The sequence below is a fragment of the Papio anubis genome, chromosome 17 (assembly GCF_008728515.1).
Source record: "Papio anubis isolate 15944 chromosome 17, Panubis1.0, whole genome shotgun sequence".
NCBI lineage: Eukaryota > Metazoa > Chordata > Mammalia > Primates > Cercopithecidae > Papio > Papio anubis.
In genome coordinates, this window is record NC_044992.1 from 2,421,020 (window position 1) to 2,447,349 (window position 26,330).

The window sequence follows — 26,330 nt, forward strand, 5'->3', positions numbered from 1 at the left end:
GCCGAGGGCCTGTTCTTGGAGACAGATGGCGAGCCGCGGCCAGCAGCTGCCCTGAGTGCTCAACTTCCCCTCTAGAGACAGGCTTTGCCAGGCGCGGTGGCTCACGCCTGTAATCCCAACACTTTGGGAGGCTGAAGCGGGTGGATCACGAGGTCAGGAGTTCAAGAACAGCCTGGCCAAGATGGAGAAACCCTTCTCTGCTAATACAAAAATTAGCCAGGTGTGGTGGTGCATACCTGTAGTCCCAGCTACTCGGGAGGCTGAGGTAGGAGAATCATTTGAACCCGGGGGTGGAGATTGCAGTGAGCTGAGATTGTGTCACTGCACTCCAGCCTGGGCGACAGAGTGAGACTCTCAATAAATTAAATAAATAAACAGAGACAGGCTTTGCCCCTCAAGTCCGCCTGAGTCTCGGCTCTCTAAATCCCACCCAAGGGTGGCAAACTTGAGGCCCTCCTCCCTGCCCCCAGTGTCTCACCTCTGTGAGTGCTAGTCAACCTCCTTTCCACCTCGAATGAAGCGACATGGGCAGGTGCCCAGCCGGGGGTGTGTTAATGACCTCACGGGATCAGCATGCACAGGGCCTGGCCCCACAGCCCAGCACCCCTCCCCACCTGGCCTTCACTGCATTTCTTCTATGCCCAATGACAGGTGACATTCGCCTGCACGACACTCCAGCGAGCCTGGTGACTGGCAGCTCGGTGAATTCCAGCTGAGTGCCTGTGATTCCACCCCCTTACCTCCTGCTCGAGTGACAATGTAAGCATGACCTCGAAATTGACCTCACTTGTATCTATTCCTCTCCCAGTCACATTCCTGTCAGCCTTCACCATCCACCCAGACCGGGTTACAGAACACACAGGTGAGCCTGCGGCCGCAGGTTTCAAAAACTCACTTTATTCCAATGTGAAATGAGGACGTGATGGTTTAAAAACAAGAAAAAGTTCTTGCTCAGCGGTGGGGATACTTTGCTTGCTAGCTCACGCCCATCCCCTCTGAAACAAGGTGTCTGCACAGACCACACCCAAAAGCAGCTCTCCGTAAACCCAGGCGGACGCCCGTCTCCTCCAGGTCTCAGGGTGGTCACATCCTCCCCAACCAGGGCTCTGACAGCAGGCACAGAGCAGCAGCACAGGAAGGGGGGAGCGGGAAGAGCGAGGCCTGTGGGGGCCCCCACCACCCCCAGAGCTAGTCTCAGACCAGGAAGGGAGCTGGGCTCCAGAGAAGTGACATCACGTCGGCACCTGTAACTTCCCCCAGCCCCGCCCCCCGCCCACTGTGCGTTAGGCAGCTCAGGTTCGAACGAGGAGAGGGATACATTCAGACTGCAGACCCCAAGGGTATGCCCAGCTGGGTGCAGGGAGCAGGGAGCCGAGTCAGAGCCTACGGCAGCGCCACCCACTGGGCTTGAGGGCAGACAAGCCAGGGCCGGGCACACGGGCTCTGAGGGCCCAGCACAGCCAACCCCGACCCCTTCATTTGAGAGCAGCAGCCAGACCAGGCCAATCACAACTAAAACAGCCCTGCGGCTCCTGCCCTGCCCCAAACTAAAGTGCACCCCAAACCCTCCAGCCCTGCCACAGAGCTCTGGCTCCCCATCCCAGGACACAGGAAAGGCCCCTCCCCACCATGCTTTTTGGCTTTAAACCTGAACTTTCAGAGAGGTTGGGCCTAGGGGTAGTGGCAGCAAAAGCAGCAGCCATCATGTCGACCATACAAACGACCTGAGAAATCCCACCTGTGCACCACCCACGCAGGACTGGCTCGGGCTACGTACAGGGGAGAGGAACGGCCAACACGCACAGCCACGGGCGCACGCGCACACACCTGCTGGAGGGTGGGGGCCTGAGGAACACCTGCCCCCCGGCCGGGAACGGATGGCTGCACGCGCCATTCACGTGTCTTCCATGGGGCCTCTGCATCATATATTCATTGAACCAGTGCAAAAACACCATTTGCGGGGCAGGCAGGCCAGGGTCCCAGGAAGATACGGGGGTGGGGTGGGGTGAAACGTGGAAGAAGAGGGCCTTGCTTCCTCTTCCGCCCGCAGGCACGCCCCCTTCTCCTGGAGTCTGGCTCCCTGGTGACGGGGCCGCTGGCTGACTGTCCGTCTGTCTCCCTCTCTATCCCTGCACGCTCGGAGAAGGGTCCTTGGCAGCCGGGGGCTGGGAGCCCAGGTCCTCTGGGGCCCCCGCTGGCGCGGGCTCGGTGGCCATGGGCTCCTCGGCCCTATCCTTGTTTCTGCTGGCCTCCTGGAGCTGCTGCCGCCGCGCCACCTCGGCTTTCAGATTCTCCAGGTCTTTTTGGCTGAAGAGAAGGGTGGGGATGGAGGTGGGTCTCAGGAGTCCTGGGCCCTCCACCACCCTCCTGGCTTTTGGGATAAACTCAGGCTCTGTGCTCTATTCAGTGGGAAACGTGTGTGAACAAGTGCTTCCCTCCTGAAGGCCGAAGGTCCCTGGACATGGAGAAGGTAAGGACCCCGCACCTGACCCAGTCTCCGGGCTCCCCTCACACCCAATTCCAGTCACTGCCCTCTGCGGCCTCCCTCCAGAACAGATGGAGGAAAGTGGAGTCGCGGCGCTGCTCCCAAGCCCTGCGGACCATTTTAAATCCACTCCCCCCATGAGGCCACACTGCTTGTGAGCACCCGGGGAGCCCGGGGCCTGCTCCTCAGGCACACCCCGCCGTGGAAGGGGAGGCGGCGGGGAGGGAACGAAGCGGCTTCGTAGGTACTGGATGGGAAGACGCCAAGATACACTGTGTGAAGCCGAAACAGCAAGGTCTTCACTCACGGAATAGGAGGATGCTGAGTAAAATAGGGGTGCGGCGCGGTGGCTCACGCCTGGAATCCCAGCACTTTGGGAGGCCGAGGCGGGCGGATCACGAGGTTAAGAGATTGAAACTATCCTGGCCAACACGGCGAAACCCGGTCTCTACTACAAACACAAAACTCAGCCGGGTGCGCGCCTGTAATCCCAGCTTCTCGGGAGGCCGCTGAGCCCGGGACCCGGAGCTGGCAGTGACAGAGATCGCGCCACTGCACCCCAGCCTGGGCGACAGAGCGGGGCTCCCACTCAAAAAACAGAAACCACCAGGACACGCTTCTGAGCGGGGCGGGGGCTCACCTGAGAGGAATGAAGAGGATGCCGTTAATGACGTTCAGCTGCTCCAAGACGCTGGCCATGCTGGGGGCTGTGAACTGCGGGGCGGGGAAAGGAGCCGTGAGCGGGGCTCCCGCGCCCGCTGGGCTGCAGGGGCCGCTCCGCCCGGTCTCCGGCAGGTCTCACCTTGAGCGGCGGGATGTTGGCGCTGGAGCCGTTGCGGTAGATCTCATTCATGGTGCGCTGCAAGGCCACGGCCTGCTGGGTCAGGCACTTGAGGTACTCGGAGCTCTCCTTGGTCTTCTCATGGTCCTCGCCCAGCTGCGGGGAGGCGGGCGGAGGCAGGAAGGGATCGCGCCCCGCCCCGTGGCCCCTGCCGCAGCCCCGCCCCGTGGCCCCTGCCGCAGCCCCGCCCCTGCCGCAGCCCCGCCCCGTGGCCCCTGCCGCAGCCCCGCCCCTGCCGCAGCCTGCGTCTTGTAGATGGTGTAACCCTCCTTCTCGTGCTGCAGGGCCGACCGGAACTCAGCTTTGCTCTCGTAGACGCGGGCGACAAGGTGGTGGCTGCCGGGAGGCGCCGGGGCGAGGAAAGGGCATAAGAGGGCTGGGCGTGGGGGCCTGACTCGGGGGCCGGGGGTCTCCTCTAGATCCCTCCCTGGAAGCCACCGAGGGGAAGATCAAGTCCAGGCTCAGCAAAGAGGGGGAGGTGGAGAGAAATTTTCTCGGGTGTCCGAGGAAGCCAGAGCACTGGGCCGCTCCCATGCCCCCACCGGACGCCCCCACCGGCCTCTGTGGCCCTTGGAGTTTGGGCGAGCGGCCGCCTCACCTGAGGGCCACCTTGAGGGCCTTGGGCCCGTGGTACTTGGTGCTGACGGCCAGCGCGTTCTCCAGGAAGCGCAGCGACAGGTCGTACTCCATCACCCCGTGCAGCACCAGCCCGATGTTGTTCTGGGGGCAGGCGGGGGGGCCCTGGTCAGCTCCCGGTCCCCTGGGACAGAGGTGGGTCCCTGCTGCCCCCCTGCCCTGGCACTCACGTCCAGCAGCGCCATCTCGGGGTGGTCTTCCCCGAACACCAGCAGCATGAGGTAGCGGGCGCGGTACAGCAGGCTCAGCGCCGTGGACAGCTGGCTGCTGGCGAAGCAGTACAGGGCCAGGTGCATCTGCGGGCAGAGTCGAGACAGGTCAGGGTGGCCGCGGACCCCAGCCCCTCGCGGCCCGCCCAGGCGGCACTCACGTATTCCTGGATGGTGTTGGGGTGCTCGATGCCCATCACCCGCTCACTCATCAGCACTGCCTTCTGCTGGTTACTCAGGGCCTGGGGAGAGACGGTGGTGGTTGCTGTGGCGTGGGAACACCCCTGCACCCAGAGCCCGCCTGGCCCCCGCCCAGCAGCCCACACGGCACTGCTCTGCACACTCCTGTCCTCTCCAGCTGCGCTCTGGGTCTGTCCCTTGCACAAGGCAGCAGGGGGGTCAACAGCAGCTGCTGCAACACCTTGAGGGGCGGGTCACACTCACAGAGAGCTCCACACACCCGTGGTCTTACGCCCAACATCATCTCCACAAATACCCAAACACAAACCTAAAACTACTAAAAACGTTAGAAGAAAAAAAAAGCTGAGCGGGGGCAGGTCCCTTGAGGTCAGGAATTTGACACCAGCCTGAACATGGCGAAACCCCATCTCTACTAAAAATACAAAAATTAGCCAGGTGAGTGGCGGACGCCTGTGGTCCCAGCTACTCCGGAGGCTGAGGTGGGAGAATCGCTTGAGCCCAGGAGGTGGAGGCTGCAGGGAGTCGGTATCACGCCACTGCACTCCAGCCTGGGTGACAAAGCAAGACTGTCTCAAAAACCAAAAACACCCCTTTATAAACAAAAGACAAAACAGTCCCTTTGACTGCAGGGATGGGGATCCTAAGACATGTGGACCCTGAAACAGCCTCCGCCGGCCCCCGCCAGGCAGGGCACCCAGAACCCCACAGCCTGCACTGGGCACAGAGGACGCGGGAGCTCGGTGGCATGCTTCCTGCCCACTCACGGAGTCTCAGTAGGCAGTCTTGCTGACACCCCGTGGGGGATCCCCTGCCATCGCCTCCCAGAACTGACCTCACCACAGCACAGGGGGCTCCTGAGCTCTCCCCAGGACACAGTTACACAAGGGTGGAGCCAGAGGTGACCTGGGCAGAATGATCAACTTCCTGGGGTCTCCCTGGACTCCACCCATTCCTCCGCCGGGGGCCCCCTCACTCCCCATCCCCCAACAAGAGGCCAGGCCTTTGCTGCCACAGCCCAGAGGGTGCCTGAGGCCCACCTCTGCATAGTCGCCCATGATGTAATGGAGGCGGGCGAGGAGGCGCAGGCAGGCGCAGGTCTCCACGTGCATGGCTCCGTAGACGTTGTTAAACAGGTTCAGGGCCTCGTTGATGAGCTCACAGCCCTCCTTCAGGAAGCCTGCAGGGCACCCCCAGGGGTGGCAAGGTCAGGACGGGGCATGAGGAGCCCCCGCCTCCACCCAGCCCCACCCGGCCACACACCCTGCTGCACTTTGGCCTGGCCGCTCTGGAAGAAATGGAAGGCATCCGAGGCCTTGGGGTTGACGTGCTTGACCACGGGGAAGATGTTGAGCACGTCCTCCTCGGTGAACGCGGGCTTGTGGCGACTGTCGAAGCTGTACTCCTTCAGCAGGACCTGGAGAGCAGCCCCCACACACAGGAAGCCTCAGCCCCAGGCTCAGAGAGTTGGCACCTCCCAACCCACCAACGCTTGCGCACAGATGGCTACTATGAAAAAGCCACCTCCCCTGTGGCCCCGGTCGGGGGTGGGAGCCTGCAGCAGGGACGCGGCGGGGATGCAGTGGGACGCAGTGGGGACGCTGAGCCATGCCCACCTGGATCCCTGTTTTCAGCGAGATCTCCCGCAGGAGTGTTATCTTCTGCAGGCCGTAGGTCTCCACAGCCTGGTCCACAGTCTCACTGAGGAGGGAGCAGGAGGCCTGAGCAGCCCAAGCACCACTGGGCCCCCCAACACTGTCCAGCCCGGGCCCCCAACACTGCCCCACCCTCCACCCAGTTCCTGGGAGCCTCCGGGCTGCCCTCACCCTCCAGCACCCAGTGATCTCCACACCTCTTCTCTCCTCTGACTCCCTGGCCTATGACCACAGGCCTTAGATGCCATCTGGGAGCCAGTGGTGGCCACCTCATTTGCCCCACCCCAGCCATGTCCCAGCCACGCCCTACACGCACCACTCGAGGTGGAAGTCAAAGTAGTTCTTGGCCTCCTGGCAGATGTCCTTCCAGAGCTCCTGGGGGGTCACGACAGCCCAGGCTGTGTTATCTGCAGCCCCAGGGGGCCGGTTTTTCCTCCTCTTATTCCTCTTCTTGGAGACCAGCTCGTCGGCGGGCAGGTGGGCCACGGGGTTAGGGTAGGAGCTCAGGAAGCAGTTCAGGAAGTGGCTGATGGCGGCTGAGAGGCCGGAGAGCTCGACTCCCTGCAAGACAGGTTGGATCCAAGTCACAAGGGCCCTCAGCCCCACCTCAGGCTCTTTCCCGAGGCCCCACACCATGCTGGCAGGCCATGGCCAGCCACGGGGCGGACGGGTGGCACCTGTAAGTACGTCTTGAAGATGTGCTTGGCCGAGCGGGTGATGAGTTCTCCAATGCCGATTTTCTGGAAGGATTCAGAAGGGAGGTCTCGGTCAGGCCCCCCGCCTCCATCCCAGCCCCGCAGCTCCCGTTCTGCCCCCGCCCAGGCAGCACTCACGTAGACGTGGTCCAGCTGGTGGCGGGCCGGGCTCCGCAGCACCAGCTCCAGCACCTTGCCCAGGTAACGCATGTTGATGCCACGCTGGCGCATCACCTCAGCCAGCGTCGCCCCGTCCATGGGCAACACCGCGTGCTCCACGCAGTCCTTCACCTGCGGGCTGCAGCAGGTCAGGCCCCCCCCCGGCTCCTCTGCCCCCACCCAGCGGAGTCTTTCTAGGGGAGCACAGCTATCCTGGGAGCCTCTGGAGAAGGACCCCCAAGGCTCTAGCTCCCAGTCAGGATGTGGGAATGTGCCCAGCCTCTGGCAGAAGCAAAGGTGGGAGACGCAGAGGTGCCTGCTTGGGGCCACTACCTGACCCCTAGCCCCGTGTCCTGAGGCTTGGAGGCCACGGTGTTGGGGGAGCACCCAGCACCCCGGGGCCAGGCGCAGAGCCTGCGAGAGGAGGAGGATGGGCAGCCCCCACTGAGCTCCTGCCCCATCCCCCAGCCGTGTCACCACCCAGGGGTCAGAAGACTGGCTCCCCAGCTGCCGGTCCACCCGGTGGGCTCAGCAGGGCCCGAGCCCTTGACCTCCGGGAGTCAGGCTCCCCATCTGTCAAACGGGGAGGCCCACTCAGGGAAAGATGAAGAGGTCACTCCTGCAATCCTGTGTTCATGGGCCTCCAAGTCGGAGACGGATGAGGGACCAGCACCCACCACACAAGCCCCACCTAGCCCCGCAGCCCCTCCCTCACCAAGCCAGGGATCTGGCAGGAGAGCAGGAAGGCAGCCGCGTCCTTCAGCAGCTGCTTCTGGTCCCGAACTTCATCCTGGCAGGACTCAGGGAAGCGAACCCCTGGAGAAGGGAGAGCAGAGAGGCTGAGCCAGGCGGTAGCAAGACAAATGCTGCCTGTGGCTGGTGGGGGAAGCGCTCAGATGGGGGACAAACCCACCAGCCCCAAGAGGCCCAGTCCCCCCCAGAGAAGCTGTGGTCCTGGAGGGCTCCTGCACTGGCCGGCCCCTACCACTTGCCTGGTGAGAAGATGTCAGGATTGAAGCGAATGTCGAAGGCGGTGCTGCTGATGGAGCCGACCGCCTTGCACGCGTTGCGGATCACCTCCCGGCTCCGAGGGTCTGCTGTGGAGACACGGCTCCATGAGACGCGGGTCCCCTCTGCCACCGGCGGAGCTGGGCTGCCCCACGCCTCGCCCCCTAGCTCCTCGCAGAGACGTCTGCCAGCCTCTCCCAGGTGGGGTCATGAGCCACCCTGGCAGGGCCAGCCCGGGCTCTCCCCCGGCATCTGCAGCAGCCTCACCTGTGCCGTCGTCTGCGGCGATGGTCTCTGCCAGCTCCTTCACCTTGGCCAGGCCGCTGGCACTGCTACCCTCCTCCTCACTTCCCGCCTCCGGTCCTGGAGGGTCCTCAGACTTGGACTCCAAGGAGGAAGGACCACCATTTTCCAGGGAGGAGGGGGTCTCCAGCTGGCTGGCTTTCTGCTGCATCAGCTGCAGGGCAGCCAGCTTCATAAAGAGGAGGTACCTGGAGCAGAAGAGACAGGGCAGAGCAGGAGCTGGGAATCGGGCAGAGGAGCTCTGCTGGCCCAAGGCTCCCGGTGGCTGGGGCTCCACACCCCGCAGGCATGAGGCACCTTCTGGCCGGTGTTCACGAGTCAACGCAGAAAAACCAAGATCTCCCAAGAGAGGAAATAGAAGGTGGCCGGGGGTGGTGGCTCATGCCTGTCATCCCAGCACTTTGGGAAGCTGAGGCAGGTGGATCACCTGAGGTCGGGAGTTCGAGATCAGCCTGACCAACATGGAGAAACCCTGTCTCTACTAAAAATACAAAAAGTTAGCTGGGCGTGGTGGCGGTCGCCTGTAATCCCAGCTATTCGGGAGGCTGAGGCAGGAGAATCACTTGAACCCAGGAGGCGGAAATTACGGTGAGCCTAGATCACGCCATTACACTCCAGCCTGGGCGACAAGAGCAAAACTCCATCTCAAAAAAAAAAAAAAAAAAAAAAAAGGCTGCATTATGGAGGGGATGGGACAAGAAGGGCTCCCCATCCGGCTCAGGGCTCTCGAAAGTGACAGGAAGCCACTGGCATTTGAAAGAGTTACTTACACTGTGGGACCTCTGACATGGCCATTTCCTAATCCTACACACCAGCGGCAGGGACCCCCGGTGCCCCACCTGCCCGCCCCAGCACTGGGAGTCACAGCCACCCAGACTTCCTAACGCTCCTTAAGAGAACAGCGCCGTTGCAGCCGGGTCACCCGCCTGGGTGCTCACGAGTCTGCAACCCTGGTTTCTGCACTTAGGAGCCTGACAACAGGGCAGGTGGGGACGGGTCTCCAATGACTGTGGCCAGACGGAGCCCTTCTTCACTCGCCGGCGCTTCTCCAAGGACCCAGCCCTAGCCCCACCCAGGGCGCCCACATTCCCTGCAGCTGGCCCTGGCCCTGGCCCAGCAAGGCCGCCCCTCACCTGTGCTCCACGAAGGCGTCCACCAGCTCCTGGCGCAGGCAGCAGAGCTTGTGTCGGTGCGCGCGTGGGAAGCCGGCGCGGGCGCATTCCTCAGGCAGGTCCTCGCCAGGCACCGGCAGGAAGTTGAGGTCTGGGGGGAAGGTGCGCAGCAGGTCGAGGATATAGTGGCGCCCGTCATTGCCAATGATGCCCTTGCACTCGACCGAGGAGCAGAGCTCCACCTCCTCGTCCCGGTCGTTGAGCACCCGGTGCCGCAGGATCTTGAGGGGCCGACTCGTGCGCTCCAGCAGCTCCAGGTACCGCGGGTGCGACACCACGGTCTTCCCGAAGTCGATGGAGCCGTAGATGACGCTCTGCTCCTGGTCCCGCTCCAGGATGCCGGGGATGATGGACTGGGCCGTGACGCGGTAGCCGCGGTAATCCACCACCACCGTGCCCAGCGTGTACAGCCCCTCCACGTCCACCGCGTTGTAGGTGCGGACGCCGTTCAGGTCGTTGGTGGGCGCCACGTAGGCTGCCACGTCCCCCCCGAAGTCCTTGTAGTGGTCTCGGACGTCGAAGCCCAGGCTGAAGAAGATGTTGTTCCAGATGAACATCTGCATCTTGGTCTCCTCGCTGGGGTTGATGGCCATCACATTGCCGTCAATGACGGCCATGGCACCCCGGGTGGCTGCCGCGGTGAAGTCGCTGTGCACCTGCGGGGGTCGAGGAGGGGAGGGTAAGAGGCCCTGCCCAGGAGAGCCTGCATCCACCTGGCCAAGCGCACCTAGACCGCCAGGGCAACCAGCCCTGCCTTGGAAACCCAGGGACCCAGAGCCTGAGTTTCCTCATTATGTAGAAAAGGGCAAGAAAACCATGTTTTGGCCGGGCGCGGTGGCTCACGCCTGTCATCCCAGCACTTTGAGGGACCCAGGCGGGCAGATCACCCGAGGTCAGGAGTTCGAGACCAGCCTGACCAATATGGTGAAACCCCATATCTAATAAAAATACAAAAAAAAAAAAAAAAAAAAAAAAAAAAAAGCCAGGCATGGTGGTGCACGCCTGTAGTGCCAGCTACTTGGGAGGCTGAGGCAGAAGAATTGCTTGAACCCAGGAGGTAGAGGTTGCAAGGATCACACCACTGCACTGCAGCCTGGGGGACAGAGTGACACTCCATCTCAAAAAGGCAAGCAAACAAACAAAACCTCCATGTTTTGAAAATACACTTGTGCTCAGGGAGACAGCAGAGCTGAGTGATTAACAAGTGTGGGCAAGTTTGGGACCCACAAGTTATGTGCCAGGTGAACTTGAACAGATAAAGGTATTTACAAGTCCAAAATATTACACAAAATAGTGAAAATAGTGTCTATAACACACTTGGCACCATCTCTAGGGGAAGTTGGTAACTGAGAAATGAGTTTTTGTTTCTACAATTATCATCTCTAGACAGTAAAACGATGGAAAGTTTTGTTTTTTCTTCAGACAGGGTCTCATTCTGTTGCCCACGCTGGAGTGCAGTGGCACGAGATCTGAGCTCACTCGACTTCCCCTGGCTCAGGCGATCCTCCCACTTCAGCCTCCTGAGTAGCTGGGACTACAGGCACGTGCCACCATGCCCGGCTAATCTTTTGTATTTTTTGCAGAGACAAGGTTTCACCAAGTTGCCCAGGCTGGTTTCCAACTCTTGGGCTCAAGTGATCCCCCCGTTTCAGCCTCCCAAAGTGCTAGGATTACAGGCGTGAGCCACTGTGCCTGGCTGAGATGTTTTTTGAGATGCAGTCTTGCTGTCGCCAGGCTGGAGTGCAGTGGTGCAATCTCAGCTTACTGCATCCTCCGCTTATTGAGTTCAAGCGATTCTCCTGTCTCAGCCTCCCGAGTAGCTGGGACTACAGGTGCCCACCACCACGCCCAGCTAATTTTTGTATTTTTAGTAGAGATGGGGTTTCCCCATATTGGCCAGGCTGGTCTTGAACTCCTGACCTTGTGATCTGCCCGTCTCGGCCTCCCAAAGTCCTGGGATTACAGGCATGAGCTACCGAAGCTGGCCTGAGATTTTTTTTTTAAGCAACTACTTCTCCTCATTTCTCTTACTAACCCAGTGCTAATAACTTTTAAACCCCAGCCAGCTAAAAGTGTTAATGCAGATGAGCTCCCACCCTAGAAGGGCCACGGTTGGCCAGCGCTCGCCCAGGCAAAAGCCCCGCAGCAGTCAGTGGAGGGCGGGAAGCTGGATGGCCCTGGACACTCAGTCCCTACGGGAAGTAGGGCCCGCTCCTCCCAGGGACTCAGCCTCAAAGAGACCAGAAAAAGGTACTGGGATGGTCTGCTGGGAGGCAGACGGCTAGCAGACCCTGCAGGACACCCTGACTGGCCTTTGGGGAACCTGACAGGGTTAGGGCTGCCCCTGCCTCCCTTGCTTTCCTCCTGTCCACAAGAAAACCCGCCAGCAGGTAGACGGTGGGCCTGAGACTGCCGGTCAGCAGAGGCTGCAGGCACCTTGAATATGGCCCTTTCTCGGAGCAGCCGCTCAGGCAGGTTCTTGCGAGGCAGCTCCCTCGTCGTCTGCAGCTCCTCATTCCAATCTCGGGTCTGCAGAGCGATCAGAGAGGGAGATACGGGCTCAGCCTGTGCCCTGTGACCTGCTCTGGGCAGTCCCTCCTTCCACCTTCCTGAGAAGAGCCCCAGACTCGCAAATGAAGAGTCAAGCATGGGGCTTCCAGGAAGTGCATGGAACCAGCCCAGCACCCAGGAGGGCAGGGGTGCCCAGCGAGGGCAGGGCCAGGCCGCAGGCACCTGTCCAGGAATGTGCTCCTCGTAGCCCAGCCTCGAGGTATAGGCATCCTCTGCGCGCACGCAATCCATGGCATGCTCCGCCTGGGGTGCTGTCCAGCTGTACACCTGGAATGGGGTGGCGATCCTCTCGAACGGGTGGCGCTGGACCCTGTGGCAGGCAGGGGAGGGGAAGATGGCGCAGCCCACCAAGCTCAGAGCCCTGCCACGGGCCCTCTCCTCAGGCCCCCGCCTGCCCCGGCATCTCCTACCCTGAGACACCGCCCTGAAGTCCGAGGGAAGCGCACGCGCCCTCTCCCGCAGCTGCTGTCTCGGCACCGACTGACAGCTCCCTAGAGCGGGGAACTCCAACACTGGGGGCCCAGGGCGGCTTCTCCAGACAGAAGCACTGGAGTGCAGGGCCGGCTCACCCCATGCCCCGTGTGCCATGAGACAGGCGGGAGGGCGAAGGCACTACCTTTTCTTCTGCAGCACGGCGAAGTTCTTCCTGAAGGCCGGGCTGATCTGGTTGAGCAGCTCCACCAGGGAATGGCTGAGGAAGCGGGGACTGGCGGGCTTGGGGTTGAAGTGATAAGCCGTGGACCTGCAGGGAGAGGGGGGCACTGAGCGGGGGCCCAGGTGTCTGCCCAGACCCAGAACAGCCGGCAAGGCAGGGGGGCGTGGTGGGCTGGCAGGGACTCACTGATTCAGGTAAAAGCCCCGTGTGGACGCGGTGATGCTGACTTGCCGGTCCTCGGCCGTGATCACAAACAGGTACATGAGGTCCCCATGCATCTTCCGGTTCCCCGGGGGCGGGTTCCAGCCGCTCATGGTGAGTACTTTCAGGCACTGCAAGGGCTGCGGGAGTGGCTGAGCCTGAGGGGCCAGGCCTCTGGTGTGGGGCCTCCACCCCGCCAGGGACCCTCTTCCTCCCTCCCCCAGGATCCTACCTTCCAGTCGCGGTTTTGGGGCTGCAGGGGACACAGTGGCCGCTCCCGGCTCCCTGGCAGGATGTACTCGGGTGGTGTACAGTCGATGGGATCCATCTCCAAGCCCTTCTTCCGCTTCCCGCTGTCTGAGGGACCCGAGGCTGGTCCTCAGCACAGAGCCACCAGGGCCAGCCGTCTCCCCACCTGCCGATGCCCTGGTCTGGGTGCCTCAGGCCCAGGTCCCTCGGCCCCTTCTCCAGCCCCCCACCTTTCCCCGCCCCTTGGTCCAATCCCCGGCCCCAATGCCGCCCGCACCTCCCAGGTCGCCGTCGGTGAAGACACTCAGGAAGGACAAGGAGTTGCAGTCAACCCCGTTGAAGGCATCGGATGGGTCCAGGCTCTTGAGCAGGTCTCGGACGTGGCGCACGTGGATGCGGGCCTCACGCACCGTGTACGGCTCTGTCAGGAAGGCGGGAGGGGACGGTGTTACCAGAGCCCTGAACCCTGAACAACCTGCTCAGCACCAAACAGGTTTCGGGGGTGCTAACATAGTGGTTTTAATTTTCAACTCTAGGCTTCCGTTTTCCAATTCCACTATGAACACATAAGCTGGAGTTCTGGTTTTGACACCACACACGCGCGCGCACGCACACACACACACACGCACGCACACACACACACACGCTCTGCCTACTGGTGAGCAGGGATCTTTGTTCATAAAGAACTTTCTGCCAAATGCCTCGGAAGCACACACAGGCCTCAGGTGTCCGTCCACACGGCCGCCTGCTTTTGTGCGCCAGCGTCTCGGGGGGACAGGGCCTCTGGAGCTTCGGGGCTTCCACAGCACAGCCTTGCCCTGCTCTCCCGAGGCAGCCTCGTGGAGGGGTGGCCTGAGGACTTTCCAAGGCCCCCAGTGTCGACACTGCCCACTATGCGGTTTCATGTGATTTTAATGGCGGCTCTTTTGGTGGTGGGGAGAGGTTCCGTGATCAACCGTGGGCGCTGTTGAGCTACAGATCTTTTCCGTCACTGCTTTCAACAGGCCCTGGGTGGGGAACCTGAGCAGCTTCTACCCAGAAAACTCAAGGCCACGGACCAACCTGATGGCACCTCACTGTGCCCGCCCTCCCCACTCCAGGGCTAGGGAACTTTTGGGACTTCTCATTCATCTCTACAGAACTGGCCTGGGCTGGCTGCAAGCCCTGGCATGGTACTGCCGGATTTTTCTGTTTTAGAATCATGGCTCTGTTCTTTTGTTTGTTTTTTGAGACGGAGTTTCGCTCTTATTGCCCAGGCAGGAGTGCAGTGGCACGATCTGGGCTCACTGCAACCTCTGCCTCCCAGGTTCAAGTGATTCTCCTGCCTCAGCCGCCCAAGTAGCTGGGATTACAGGCGTGTGCCAGCACGCCCGGCTAACTTTTTGTATTTTTAGTAGAGATGCGGTTTCACCATGTTGGTCAGGCAGGTCTCCAACTCCTGACCTCAGGTGATCCACCCACCTCGGCCTCCCAAACTGCTGGGATTACAGGCGTGAACCACCACGCCCAGCCCACGGCTCTGTTCTTCAACCCATGGGCTGTGAAGTTGGCAGATACAGGTGTGATGGCCTGAGAAGCAGACCTGCGCTCCAATCCTGCCTCCATGAGCTCATCTGTGACACAGGGACCCTGGCATGGACGGTGCTGCCTGCCTCTGCCTCCGTGGACCCTCCCCTGGGCAGGCGCCCAACTTCCAGACCAACCTTCCACCACGCGCAGCACGGAGCCCTCCTGCAGCCCCTCAACGCTGCGTAGCTCCGAGAAGTGGTCCAGCACGTTGCCATCCAGGTGCAGCGAGAAGCAGGTGCGGTGACACGTGTCCTCACGGTCCATGAGCACCTGGTGGATCTCCTGCACCATCTCCTGCGGGGACACCTGCAGGGAGAAGGCCCCGACCACCCTGGTGAGAGGCCATGTAGCAGAGAGCAAGGACAATACCACCTTGTCCCCAGCCCAAAGTACCTTGGTCCCCAGAATAAATGCCCCAAATACTCGACTTCCCACTTTCTGGCTTTTAAATCCAGGCCGTGTCCACACATGCCACGCCCTGTGTGTGCAGCCTGGAGCCTGGCCCACCAACTCGGCCCTGCAGACCAGGAGCAACCCCCAAGCGGAGAAGGGAGATGGAAGAACAGGGGGTCAGAATTCTGACGGCAGCCTCACCCCCATTCTTGCCCAGTGCTAAGGTGCCTGGAGCAAATGGCTTTCACTTTCCAGAAGGGGTGCTCTGGGGCCCAAGCCTGTGGGTGCTGAGACATACGACAGCCCTGCCTCATTCCCTAGTGAGTCACCGGTTTGCAAGACCTCCACGTTGGCTCTGCCCTTGGAGATTACCCAATACCACCCTCCCCTCTGGCAGATGGTAAAATCATGGCCGAGAGAGCTGACTTGCCTGAGGGCACAGAGCAAGAGGCTGGGGAGTCCTGGGATGCCAACACGACCCAGCCACCATCACTCCCCTCCCCACATAGGGCTGGCGGGCCCAGCTGGTCGCCGTCCTCTAGCAATGGGGCAATGACCTGACCCTGGGCTCAATTCCCACGTCTACCACGCTAGCTGGGCGACTCCGGGGAGCGCACGGGTTCCTCAGTTTCCTGCCACAGTGTGGGGCAGGAGGAGCTTTCCAGCTCACCCTCCCCAGCAGGCTCAGGCCTGGTCCCCAACAACTTCCTCCATCTTACCTGCAGGGAGAAGGGCTCGATCCCAGGGGCGAGGATCTTCACAGAAAAGCCCGTGTCCTGAATGACAATGACTTCCTGGCCGGTGGTCTCGTCTCCCGGGTCGGCCTCATCAAGCCCATTTTCCCTGGGTGGCTCGGCCGCCCCTTCCTCCTTCTTCAGGCTCTCTGGGCAGTCCCCGTTTAAGAGCATGACTGATGGCAGCTCTGTGGGACAAGAATGGATCAGAATCAGGCAGCCTCGCTGGTCCGGGGTGCCGTCCGCCTGACCTCACACGCCCCAGCCGCGCGGTCTCGCCCTGCCCTCCGCACACCTGCAGGCCACTCACACACCCAGCCGCCCTCCCAGCCACTGCTCCTGGACCCACTGTAGTGTGGAACCTGAACACGCGGCCCAAACCACTCTCCCCAGGGTCACCAAAGCTACCCTTCAAGCCAAACCCAAGGGTTTCCTCCGGCCCTAACACACCTGGCTTCCCAGCAGCAGCCCCTCTTCCTCTCGTCTTCTCTGACCCACGCAGTGCCCTTGCCCCTCCCCGTCCAGCCCCATCCTCTTCCATCCCCACTGAGCTGAGGTCCCAGGCTGCAGCGGGGCTGCAGGGGTGTGCCTGGGCCCAGCCCCTCCTCCTTCTGACCCCACCCCCTCCCATACACGCCTGCCTCGTGGCCTGTCCCCTCTCCAGCCTTTTGGACCAAGGAGATCGCTGCCTCCCAGGCATCAACAAGTGGCTGGCCCTGAGGCATCACTGAAGACTCGTCTGGCAGGAACGGAACTCATCTTCCTCCTCAAACCGGCGCCTGCTCCATCTAGTCCCCCACTAGGTATCTCCCAACCCACCCACAGGACCTGGCCTCTGCAGCCACTGCCCTGGGGCAGGCATTTCCTCTATTCAGCAGGGCCACCTTCCTCCTAGGAAGCCCACTGCTTACAAGACCAAGCTTCTTAGGCCAGTGCTCTCAGGCACCCATCTGAAGTCAGCCTCGGCTCCTGCCTGCTCCCTGCTGAGGTCTAAGGACATCACACCATGGAAGCCTGGGACCGCCTACTGCCCTCCCACCGCTGTGCTTGTGTGTGTGCTGCCCCTGACATCCCACTGTGTACAGCAAACACTGACTCACCCTTCAAGGCCTAGGAGAAATAAACCTTTTCGGCAGCCTGCCCAAACGACCCTTAACGGCGGGATCACACCGCACCCCCCTTTCATTCCCAGAGACATTCGGCTGCACCCAGGGTGGCGTCCTCACCAGCTCTAACCACCACGTTCCATCTTGCCCAGGCTCAACAAAAAAGGCAATAAATAAGGTACTTACTGCAAACCTGTAGCTAAGTCCAATATTTGTACACAGCACCCAATCCAGCAGGGTGGGGAGGAGGTGACAAAACCTTGCATTCCTACCCAGGCACCAGTGGAACAAAGGAGAGCCCCTTGTTCCGCGGAGGAGCCAAGGACCGCCTCTCATCACCTCCAGCAGACACAGGCCTGCCTGGGCACCCATCTGGGAGACGAGGACCTTGGCCCCAGGATCTTCCCATCAGCCAGGCTCACCTGCCTGGCTTGGCTTGAAGCTCAACGGTGCCAACTCCGAAGAGGGCCTGGGTTCCCTTCCAGAAAGAACAGCTCACCCAGCTCTGCCCATCCCATCGAGACCCCACCTCCCCTTCCCTGCCCAGCTCTCAGGAGTGGGGACAGGTACATCTCCCAGAACTGTGTGGTCCCAGTCCGGACCCACCAGAAACGCGGAGCAGAAGCCTCAGGGAAGGGATGAGGCCGGCACAGAAAGGCAGAGCCGGGGGCCTGCAGAGCCACTCCCTTTCCCTGGAACCCCACGAGTAAATGAGAAAACAGGACCTCTGAGAGCCCAGAGAGCCTCTTCCCCCTTCCCCCAAAGAGGGGTATTTGAAGGCCAGAAAGGCTCGGTGCCTGGCCTAAGGTCAACCAAGTCAGAAAGGGCCCAGACCCCCTCCTGCGGCCTGCACCCCACACCGCGGCACCGCCCTCCACTCTGGCCGCTGAGGACTTTCAATGACTGTGTCTGTCACGCCTCTCCATCCCCACCCCGCCCTCTCCAAGCCTGCCGTGGACTCCCAGGAACCACAAGGATGCACAAAGACCTCCCTGCCAGGACCCAACCGCCCCGGCAAGGACACCCCCAAGCCGCTAGCAAGGGAGCAGCCCCCCTCCTGGCGAACACCTGCCTGACTCTAGGGACACAGCAGATGACAGCTGGGCGGTGGTCGGTCAGCTTTCAAAAGGCAAGAGCAGGGCAGCCAGGTGGAGGCACCTGCAGCCAGGAGCCAGGAACCCCCCACAGGGTCCCTGAGAAAGGCTGTGCCAGCTGCCAAAAGCCCCTGGAAGGAGGAGAGAAGCAGGAAGAGCCCCCACCCAATATCGAACAGCGGTTTTGCGCTGTGAGAGCCCAGAAGCGGGGAGTCAAATACCTAGACAGAGACAGCCTGTGTTCTTCCGCCTGTCTGGAATGGGAGGACAAGGCAAGGCGGCCCCGGCTCCCACTCTCCTTCCCCAGCCCAGGGAGACCACCCTCAGGGGTACCTATTCCCTGATCTGGTTTCAAAGGAATGTGACTGGCTGCCCATGGACCTCCTCTCCCCAGGACAGCATGTCCTGCCCCGAACCTTCCTCCAAGGAACCCCAAAGGTCTCCCCACCCCTGGATGAAGGCTGAGCAATCTCCCCCACACACAACTGGCTGTCTCACCAGGTCCCGGTGCTCACCTGGTGCAGTTGGCAGCTGCCCTGCCCTCAGCTCTGGAGTCTCAGGATGGCCATGGCAGCAAGGCAGCCGGCTCTCCACATCAGCCCCAGCATTGCCCGGGTGCCTCGTTCCAGCCTCAGCCGCTACCCTTGCCCTAATGCAGCCAGTCGGTCCGGGGCTGGAGCTCTGGCTGGCTTCGGGTTTCAGCGGGGCCAGGCCTGCCGTGGCAGCCCCAGGAAGGGCACACTCCCCCTGCCTGGCATCCCGCTCAAGGTCGGCCAGAAGGACAGCTGTGGGCCAGGATAACCCAATGGCCCCAGGACCCCAGGGGGAGCTGCTATCAGCACTCAGGCCCGCCTCCCTATGCCCCCTAGAGAGGGGGTCACTGCCGGCAAAGCTGCTAGGGGGATCAGAGAACCCAGAACTTGGAGTACCTGGACCCCTCAAGATTGAGGGCGTAGGAGACTGGCTGGCAGGGGCAGGGCCCAGTAAGGGGGTCCTCTCCTCAGCTCCCACCCCAGTGGGGGTGAACAGGACCGCTTCCACCAGCTGCCGCCAACAGCTGGCACAGACCCGGGCCCAGGCCATAAGGTGGCTGCCTCTGCCCACCAGTCCCAGACACTGAGCACCCCACTGTCCCTGGGCCAAGGGCCTGGCTGGGACCTCTGGCTCCTGCTGCCCCCTGCAGGTGACCTGGCTGCCAGCCCCTTCCTGGGAGTCACTGGTTCTGCTGGGAGGGAGGGGGATGGGCCCCCAGCTTCCCAGAGGACAACTGCACCCGTGCCCCTGGCCTCCAGGCTCCATCAAGAAGCTGGCAGGCTCCATCTTCCCTTCCCAGCAGCCCCAGCCCTGCAGGAGGGAACCAAGTCTCTCCCAGGGGAGAACAGAGCTGGCAGCAAGAGGCCGGCGGCCACGCAGCGGGGGAGGAGCCCAGCTGGCCAGGGCGCCTTCCCAGGGCCTCTGACATGCTGCCAGGGCCCAGTGAGGAATGCCCCAGCAGCCACCCTACCCAGGGTGGGCGGGAGTCGGGCTTTCACTCCATCCCCTCCCCCCTCCAGGACCAGGGATCAGGCAGACCCTGGGCTGCTTCACAGCCCCCATGGAAGGTTCTGTGTCTCACACAATGACCAGAGGAGAAGGACCAGGCCTAGGCAGAGCCCCTCTGCTCCTATCCCCTCGCAAAATACACCCTAACCCTCCGGAGGCAGGGCTGGGGGAGGGCAGCCTGGCAGTGACCCCAGAGCAGTGTTGACAACCACCTACGTTCTGGTTACTACAGAGCCAGGACTCACGCTAGGCCCAGCCCACAGCAGCTCCCTGAACCACCATGCCAGCCCATCTCACCTACGGCAACTCCCTAAATTGGCTTGGCCAGCCCATCTCACCTGAGGAAACTGAGGCTCCAGAAGGCTAGGAAGCAGCTGCCCAAGGTCACAGAGGCAAGAGGCAGCCAACCCAGAGCAAGAAAAAACCAGGTGTTACTATCACATTTGGGATTAAGTTTAAAAAAAAGAAAAAACAGGTGTGTCAAATGCCCAAGCCCATGGCTTTTGAGTCACTCCCACAGAGCGCAGGCTACCGACCAGCCCCTGCCAACCCGCTCCTACTGACCCACTCCCGTGCAGCACAGCCCACCCACGCCCTCCCTAGGGGCCCGGCAGCACCCACAGGTGGGCTGCACCTGCTTCCTTCTCCAGGCCTCAAGACTCTACCCGGGGGCAGATCTATCCCAGGCACAGCATTCCCCAAGGCCTCTACACCCTCGGGCCACTACTCCCTCCTCTCCCGCCCGCACCTCTGAGGATGTGAGCTTTCGGGGAGGGGAAAAGGAGGCCTTCTGCAGAGCGGGAGAACGGGGCCCAGCAGCACTCTGCATACACACAAACTCAGATGCCAGTGAAGAGGTAAAGTGCACCCCAGCAGGCCTGGAGGCGCAGGGAGCCCAAAGGCGGCAGACAGGAGGAACTAGAAAAGAAACTTAGGCCTCCTGAGAGGGCCTGTGAGCTGCCCAAGCCAGGCACAATCTCACTCAGAAGATCGTGCCAGGGCCAGGCCACGCCCCAGCCAAGGCCTCGGCAGGTGAGGCTCCAGCAGGAAGTAGGGTCCTAAAAGGTGCATCACCCGTCCCAGGAGCCCAGGGCTTCAGGGAAAGGCAATGGGGCAGGCAGGCGGCCTATCGAAGAACCCACAGACCAGGCACTTGTTTGCCTCCTTCCTGTCCCACCCAGGCCAGAGGCAGGTGTTCAGGGCCTGAGGACAGTCCAGAGTTCCTCAAGCTGCTCTCCCCACATCCCATCCAAGACAGGAGCTTTAGGATACTCTTGGGGAGCTCCCATTAGCCCCTAGACTCCTTCCCCAGCTGCCAGCCTCCTCCTCCTCCCCCTCTGGGCCTCAACTCCAGGGAGCTCTCCCCTGGGCAGAAGGAACCTGACACACCACTGTGGACCTGAAAAACCTGCCTGTTCTCTTAACCCCTAAAAGCCACTGTATTCCCAGGAAGGTAACCAACCCTTGCCCCCCACCCTCAATGGCCTTGATCACCTCCTTCTTAAGGGGACTGAAGAGCCTTCCAGAGCTGGATCTCAGAGGTCAGAAGCCTTGGTTCTGATGCTCAGGTGGGCCCCAGCTTGCAGGGGGGTGGGTCTTCATTAAGGCTCCTTCCTTTCAACAGATCCGGGCTGGCTGTAATGTAAGTCTTAGCTACCTGTACTAGCTTCCCAGGGACGTAGGAGCCCATGTCCTGCTCACGAATATGCTCCCAGTTTCCCCAAATAGCTGTGCCCTTCCCTGACTCAGTTTACCCCAGACAAAGCCCCACCACCAGCACAGTTAGGAAGGGGCTTCACTGACTCCCTCACAGAAATCCTCCAACAGATGCTCCTCGGCCCCCTCGTTCTCAGCATGTGACCCAAACCAACACGCCTGTCCCAACTTCCTCTGGGCCTGGCCACGGCAGCCTTGGCTTGCTGGCCATGAGCTGGAATCTAAACACTTCCCTTAACAACTAAATCGCTGTGTGACCTTGGGCAAGTCACTTCGACTCTTCAGGTCTCTGCTAAAGGGGAAATCAGCCAAACTCCTCTTAATCTAGCCTGCCCACAGGGATTCAGAACCACATCAGCACAAAGCCTGGTAGGTTGGGGCGATCAGCATTTGCTATGCTGCCCAAACCTTGGCCTTGTCTAGGCAATCAGCAGTACTGCCCCAGCACCTGTCCCTCACCCCAAGGTAACTCTGCTATGATGGGAACAGGGTCAGAGGGCCGAAAGCTGTCCCCATCCTGATTCCCAAGTCAGCCCTGGCGCACTCACTGAAGCTGGGAAGGGAGATGATGAGGCGTTAAGACCACAAGTCCCAACTGAGGACAGTGGACAAAGGCGGGAGGAACTGGGGGACAGGAGTAGCTCTGCACCCCCACTGCCACCCGGAGCAAAGAGGACCGCAGCCCAGGCCTGAGGAAGATGACGACTGAAGGTCTGGGAAGGGGATTCCAGCCCCAAAGCTGGAGTCTGAGACACGGCGGAGGTAACAGAGGGAAGAGAAGGGGCTCAGGAGAAAGGGAAAGCAGGCTCCCGCCCCCCGAGACAAGCTGCAGCCACTGCCACAGTCACCACCACACAGCCACCATGGGGGATAGCTGGGAGCTTGACTCCACACTAACGACCTTTGCTTTAAAAACAGCAACTCTGGTCTGACCCACTTTTCGCAATAAGGCAGGTTAATGATCAAGTTCTGGCACAAACACTTCCCCCTGCCAAGGAGTTCGGTTTTGCCCCATGCACAGGCAGACGCCCCCTACACCAGGTCGGCGGAGCGGGCCAACACACCTGAGAGTCGCCGCCACAGCCTGAAGACCTGCGGTTACAGCCTGGCCTCAGGGCATGAACCAGGGACGCCCCGCACCTCGTGCTCTTCCCACAAACCAAGTCTGGGAAGCCTCGAGCGGAGCTTCACTCCCAGGGCTGCAGCCGTGCGCACCGGGAATGCCTGGGAGGCCGACGCGGAGCAGGTGCCGAAGGGGGCCGTCCCGCAAGCATCGGAGCGACCCCAGCTCAGACAGCTCGCATGCCCGGGCGCAGAGGGGGTGGGGCCGCCGATTCTCTCGGTCTGCGGCGGCGGCGCACCCCGAAACCGCGTGTGCGCGCACGTGTCCCTGCGATGAGGCGCGCGTGTGCCCGCCGAGGGTGCCAGCCGAGGCTGCCCTCCCCGGGACCCCACGTGCGAAGCCCGGACTGCAGCCGGGGGCGACTGTGAAGGTGACCTTCAGGGCGGGGGCGACCCGGTGGAGGCCCCAACGAGATACAAGCGGGCCAGGCGCGGAGGGAAGGCGACGGTCCCCGCGGAGTCCCGAACCCGCCCGCCCTCGTCCGGCGCCCCCCGCCCGGCGGCCCGCTGGCCCCGGCCCCGCTCACCGGCCGCGCCCGGCCGCCCCTTGCCCCCGGCCTGCGAGCCGTGATCCCGGGCGCTGTCGGCCGGGGCGGCCGCCGGCAACTCGTCCGTCTTGATGACCATGGTGGCGGGAGCGGGCGTCCGCTTCGGCTGTCCGCGCCGCCCGCCGCGCCACTAACCCAAGTGCCCTGCGCGCCGCGGCCGCTGCGGGAAGGACGGAGTCACCGGCCCACGTGGTGCGCGCCGTGGCCTTTGACCCCCCCGCCGTTCCCCTGCCCCGCCCTCGCGCCCGGCCCGGCCCACGGCAGCCCGCGAGGGACAAAACGCGCCGCGCCTCGTTCTCCGCCCACGGACGCGGTGACTTTCCCAAACGTCTTAAAGGCAACGCACCCTGACTCAAGGCCCAGGGAGGCTGGGCGCCCTCTCGGGGCGGGGCCTCGGGGAGACTCCCTGCCGCTCGCTGCCCGTCGGGCGGGCACCGTGACCTTGGGTGGAGACTGGTCTGGGTCGGCCATGGCTAACCCTCCCTTGCCCAATGATCCCCTGTTTTCTTTTGCAAATTTGCTAAATGACCGCGCAGTCTGTCATCTGCGGTGTTCGCGTGACCGTCAGCGCCCTCCCCCCCGGGCAGGCCCTTTCCCGCCTAATGGGTGCGGCGGGATTATTGAGGGAGTGGAGGGCCGCGTAGGGCACGGGCACGAGAGGCGAGGGCGGGACATGGCAAATGGGGCTCAAGTGTCAGAATGGACCCGCCAGACTGTGTTCCGAGCCAGAACGGGCCCCCTGCTCGTGTCCTCGACCCCTGGGTCCTCACCTCCTGGCTGGTGTCCTCATGTGACAGGGGAGGAGGCCGAGACCAAGGTCACGCAGAGAGCGAGGGATGGAGCCGGGTCCGACTCCATCCACAGCCAGGACGCTTTACAGTAGCTCGTATTTTTCACTTGGCTGGGGCTTGGCGGGGACTGAACAGTGAGGTCAGGGGACACTGGAACCAGCTCTTGCAGTGAGTTGAAGTGCCCCAGGCGGTCTTTCCTGCCCAGGCCCCAGAGGGCTTTTGTGAAGCACCTGAGGCGTTTTCCCTTAGGAGCGTTTGTCAAGCTCTAATGGGAACTGGGAGGACTGGGAGGGCCCCAGCTAGGGCCTCGTGCAAATTGCAAAGGAAAGCCGACCTTGTCCTGGAGAGCACGTGGTGAGGAAAGTCACGATAGGATGTGAGCATTTAAACAGGAGGAAGGAAAATGGGAAGTGGTAAGATTCTTCTCGGCCTGGCGGCGCAGCGGCTCGCGCCTGTAATCCTAGCACTTTGGGAGGCCGAAGCGGGCGGATTACTTGAGTTTAGAAGTTTGAGACCAGCCTGGGCAACATTTCAAAACCCCCGTCTCTACAAAAAATACCTGGCTTTTTTTTAAAGCCAGGTGTGGTGGCACGCGCCTGCAGTCCCAGCTACTCGGGAGCTGAGGTGAGAGGATCATTTAGGAGGGCTCAGACTGAGCCCAGGAGTTCCAAGCTGAGGTGAGCTATGATGGCACCACTGCACCCCCGCCTGGGTGACAGACAGTGTCTCAAAAAAAAAAAAGCCGGACGCAGTGGCTCACGCCTGTAATCCCAGCACTTTGGGAGGCCTAGGTAGACAGATCACCTGAGGTCGGGAGTTCAAGACCAGCCTGACCAACATGGAGAAACCCCGTCTCTACTAAAAAATACAAAAAAATTAGCCGGGCGTGGAGGCACATGCCTGTAATCCCAGCTACTCGGGAGGCTGAGTCAGGAGAATCCCCTGAACCCAGGAGGCGGAGGTTGCGGTGAGCCGAGATCACGCCATTGCACTCCAGCCTGGACAACAAGAGGGAAACTCCATCTCAAAAAAGAAAAAACAAGTGTATATATATATATGTACATATACACACTTATGTGTGTGTGTATGTATATACGTATGTGTATACACTTGCTTGTTCCTCCTTTGTTACACAAATGTGCGGCAAATTGTACCTGCTATTCTTCACTCTGATTTTTTTTTTTTACTTTACACACTTTCAGTAGGTGTTCTCATTCCATTTATGCTGGAATGTTCTATTGTGTGGTTGTACCTTAATTATTTTAGCCAGTCACCTGACTGATGGGTGCTTAGTTTGTATTCAAGAAACTAAAGGGTTTTCGAGAATGGTACCTAGTAGTCCAGTGTAGCTAAAGTTGGAAGCCCTTCAATGTTGGTAATGCTACTCATAATAGGAAGCTCCGTTTTAACCCTGGGGGTTGGGGAAGAGCAGCAAGCCTGGGGTTAGAGAAACAGACACGTATTAAAAGTATCATCCAGGCCGGGCGCGGTGGCTCAAGCCTGTAATCCCAGCACTTTGGGAGGCCGAGACGGGTGGATCACGAGGTCAGGAGATCGAGACCATCCTGGCTAACACGGTGAAACCCCGTCTCTACTAAAAAATACAAAAAACTAGCCGGGCGATGTGGCGGACGCCTGTAGTCCCAGCTGCTCGGGAGGCTGAGGCAGGAGAATGGCGTGAACCCGGGAGGCGGAGCTTGCAGTGAGCTGAGATCCGGCCACTGCACTCCAGCCTGGGCGACAGTGGGAGACTCCGTCTCAAAAAAAAAAAAAAACAAACAAACAAAAAAGTATCATCCAGCCGAGTGCAGCGGCTCACGCCTGTAATGCCAACACTTTAAGAGGCTGAGGAGAGCAGATCGTATGAGCTCAGGAGTTGGAGACCAGCCTCGGCAACATGGCAAAACCTCATCTCTACAAAAAATACAAAAATTAGCTGAGTGTGGTGGTGTGCGCCTGTAGTCCCCGCTACTCAGAAGGCTGGGGTAGGAGGATCACTTGAGCCCAAGAGGTCGAGGCTGCAGGATCTCGCCACTGCACTCCAGCCTGGGCAACAGAGCAAGACCCTGTCTCAAAAGAAGAAAAAAAAGGCTGGGTGCGGTGGCTCACGTCTGTAATCCCAGTACTTTGGGAGGCTGAGGTGGGCGGATCACGAGGTCAGGAGATGAGACCATCCTGGCTAACACAGTGAAACCCCGTCTCTACTAAAAAAACAAAAAAAAATAGCCGGGCGTGGTGGTGGGCGCCTGTAGTCCTAGCTACTCAGGAGGCTGAGGCAGGAGAATGGCATGAACCCGGGAGGCGGAGCTTGCAGTGAGCCGAGATGGTGCCACTCACATTCTCTGTAGTCTGGTCTGACCTCTCACCACACAGTAAGCAGACTGATTTTTGCTTTCACACTGCTTCCACCAAAGTCTTTTCATCATAGTCCTCTTTTTAAATTTTCTTTTCTTTTTTTTTTTTTTTGAGACTGAGTCTCGCTGTATAGCCCACGTTGGAGTACAGTGGCACAATCTCAACTCACTGAAACCTCCGCCTCTCGGGTTCAAGCGATTCTCCTGCCTCAGCCTCTCAAGTAGCTGGGATTACAGGCGCCCACCACCATGCCTGACTAATTTCTGTATTTTTAGTAGAGATAGGGGTTTCACCATGTTGGCCAGGCTGGTCTCGAACTCCTG

The 26,330-nt window shown here is 60.9% G+C and overlaps 1 protein-coding gene across 5 annotated transcripts; it reads right to left on the reverse strand.

Moving 5' to 3' along the window:
- Positions 1–874: 874 nt before the first annotated feature.
- CLUH (clustered mitochondria homolog) lies at positions 875–23,836 on the reverse strand. 5 transcript variants are annotated; one of them, XM_009189343.4, is made up of 26 exons: positions 18,449–19,292; positions 15,719–15,921; positions 14,741–14,912; positions 13,315–13,458; positions 13,021–13,145; positions 12,774–12,928; positions 12,549–12,674; positions 12,095–12,242; positions 11,798–11,890; positions 9,323–10,017; positions 8,154–8,377; positions 7,871–7,975; positions 7,594–7,694; positions 6,858–7,010; positions 6,702–6,764; positions 6,341–6,585; positions 5,986–6,070; positions 5,633–5,786; positions 5,410–5,549; positions 4,333–4,413; positions 4,133–4,258; positions 3,925–4,046; positions 3,569–3,662; positions 3,288–3,422; positions 3,126–3,199; positions 875–2,307 (listed from the first exon to the last, which is right to left on the reverse strand). In XM_009189343.4, exons 1-26 carry the CDS (start codon positions 19,251–19,253, stop codon positions 2,124–2,126), a joined length of 4,752 nt encoding a protein of 1,583 aa, XP_009187607.2. In that variant the 5' UTR covers positions 19,254–19,292; the 3' UTR covers positions 875–2,123. The 5 variants fall into 5 exon arrangements, with proteins under 5 accessions (XP_009187607.2, XP_003912130.1, XP_031513134.1 ...); XM_003912081.5 differs by lacking the exon at positions 18,449–19,292 and adding an exon at positions 22,841–23,836 and having other exon boundaries at positions 2,124–2,307; XM_031657274.1 differs by lacking the exon at positions 18,449–19,292 and adding an exon at positions 22,841–22,940 and having other exon boundaries at positions 2,124–2,307; positions 7,871–7,972.
- Positions 23,837–26,330: the final 2,494 nt, after the last annotated feature.

What these genes read in the sequence shown, in the direction of transcription:
- CLUH (XM_009189343.4), bottom strand. Translation starts at nt 19,253, where the DNA reads ATGGAGCCTGCCAGCTTCTTGATGGAGCCTGGAGGCCAGGGGCACGGG. An exon ending in CGCCGCAGACGACGGCACAG is followed by an intron (nt 7,976 to 8,153) that starts GTGAGGCTGCTG and finishes GTGTCTCCACAG; the next exon opens with CAGACCCTCGGAGCCGGGAG. An exon ending in TTTGACTTCCACCTCGAGTG is followed by an intron (nt 6,071 to 6,340) that starts GTGCGTGTAGGG and finishes CTCCCTCCTCAG; the next exon opens with TGAGACTGTGGACCAGGCTG.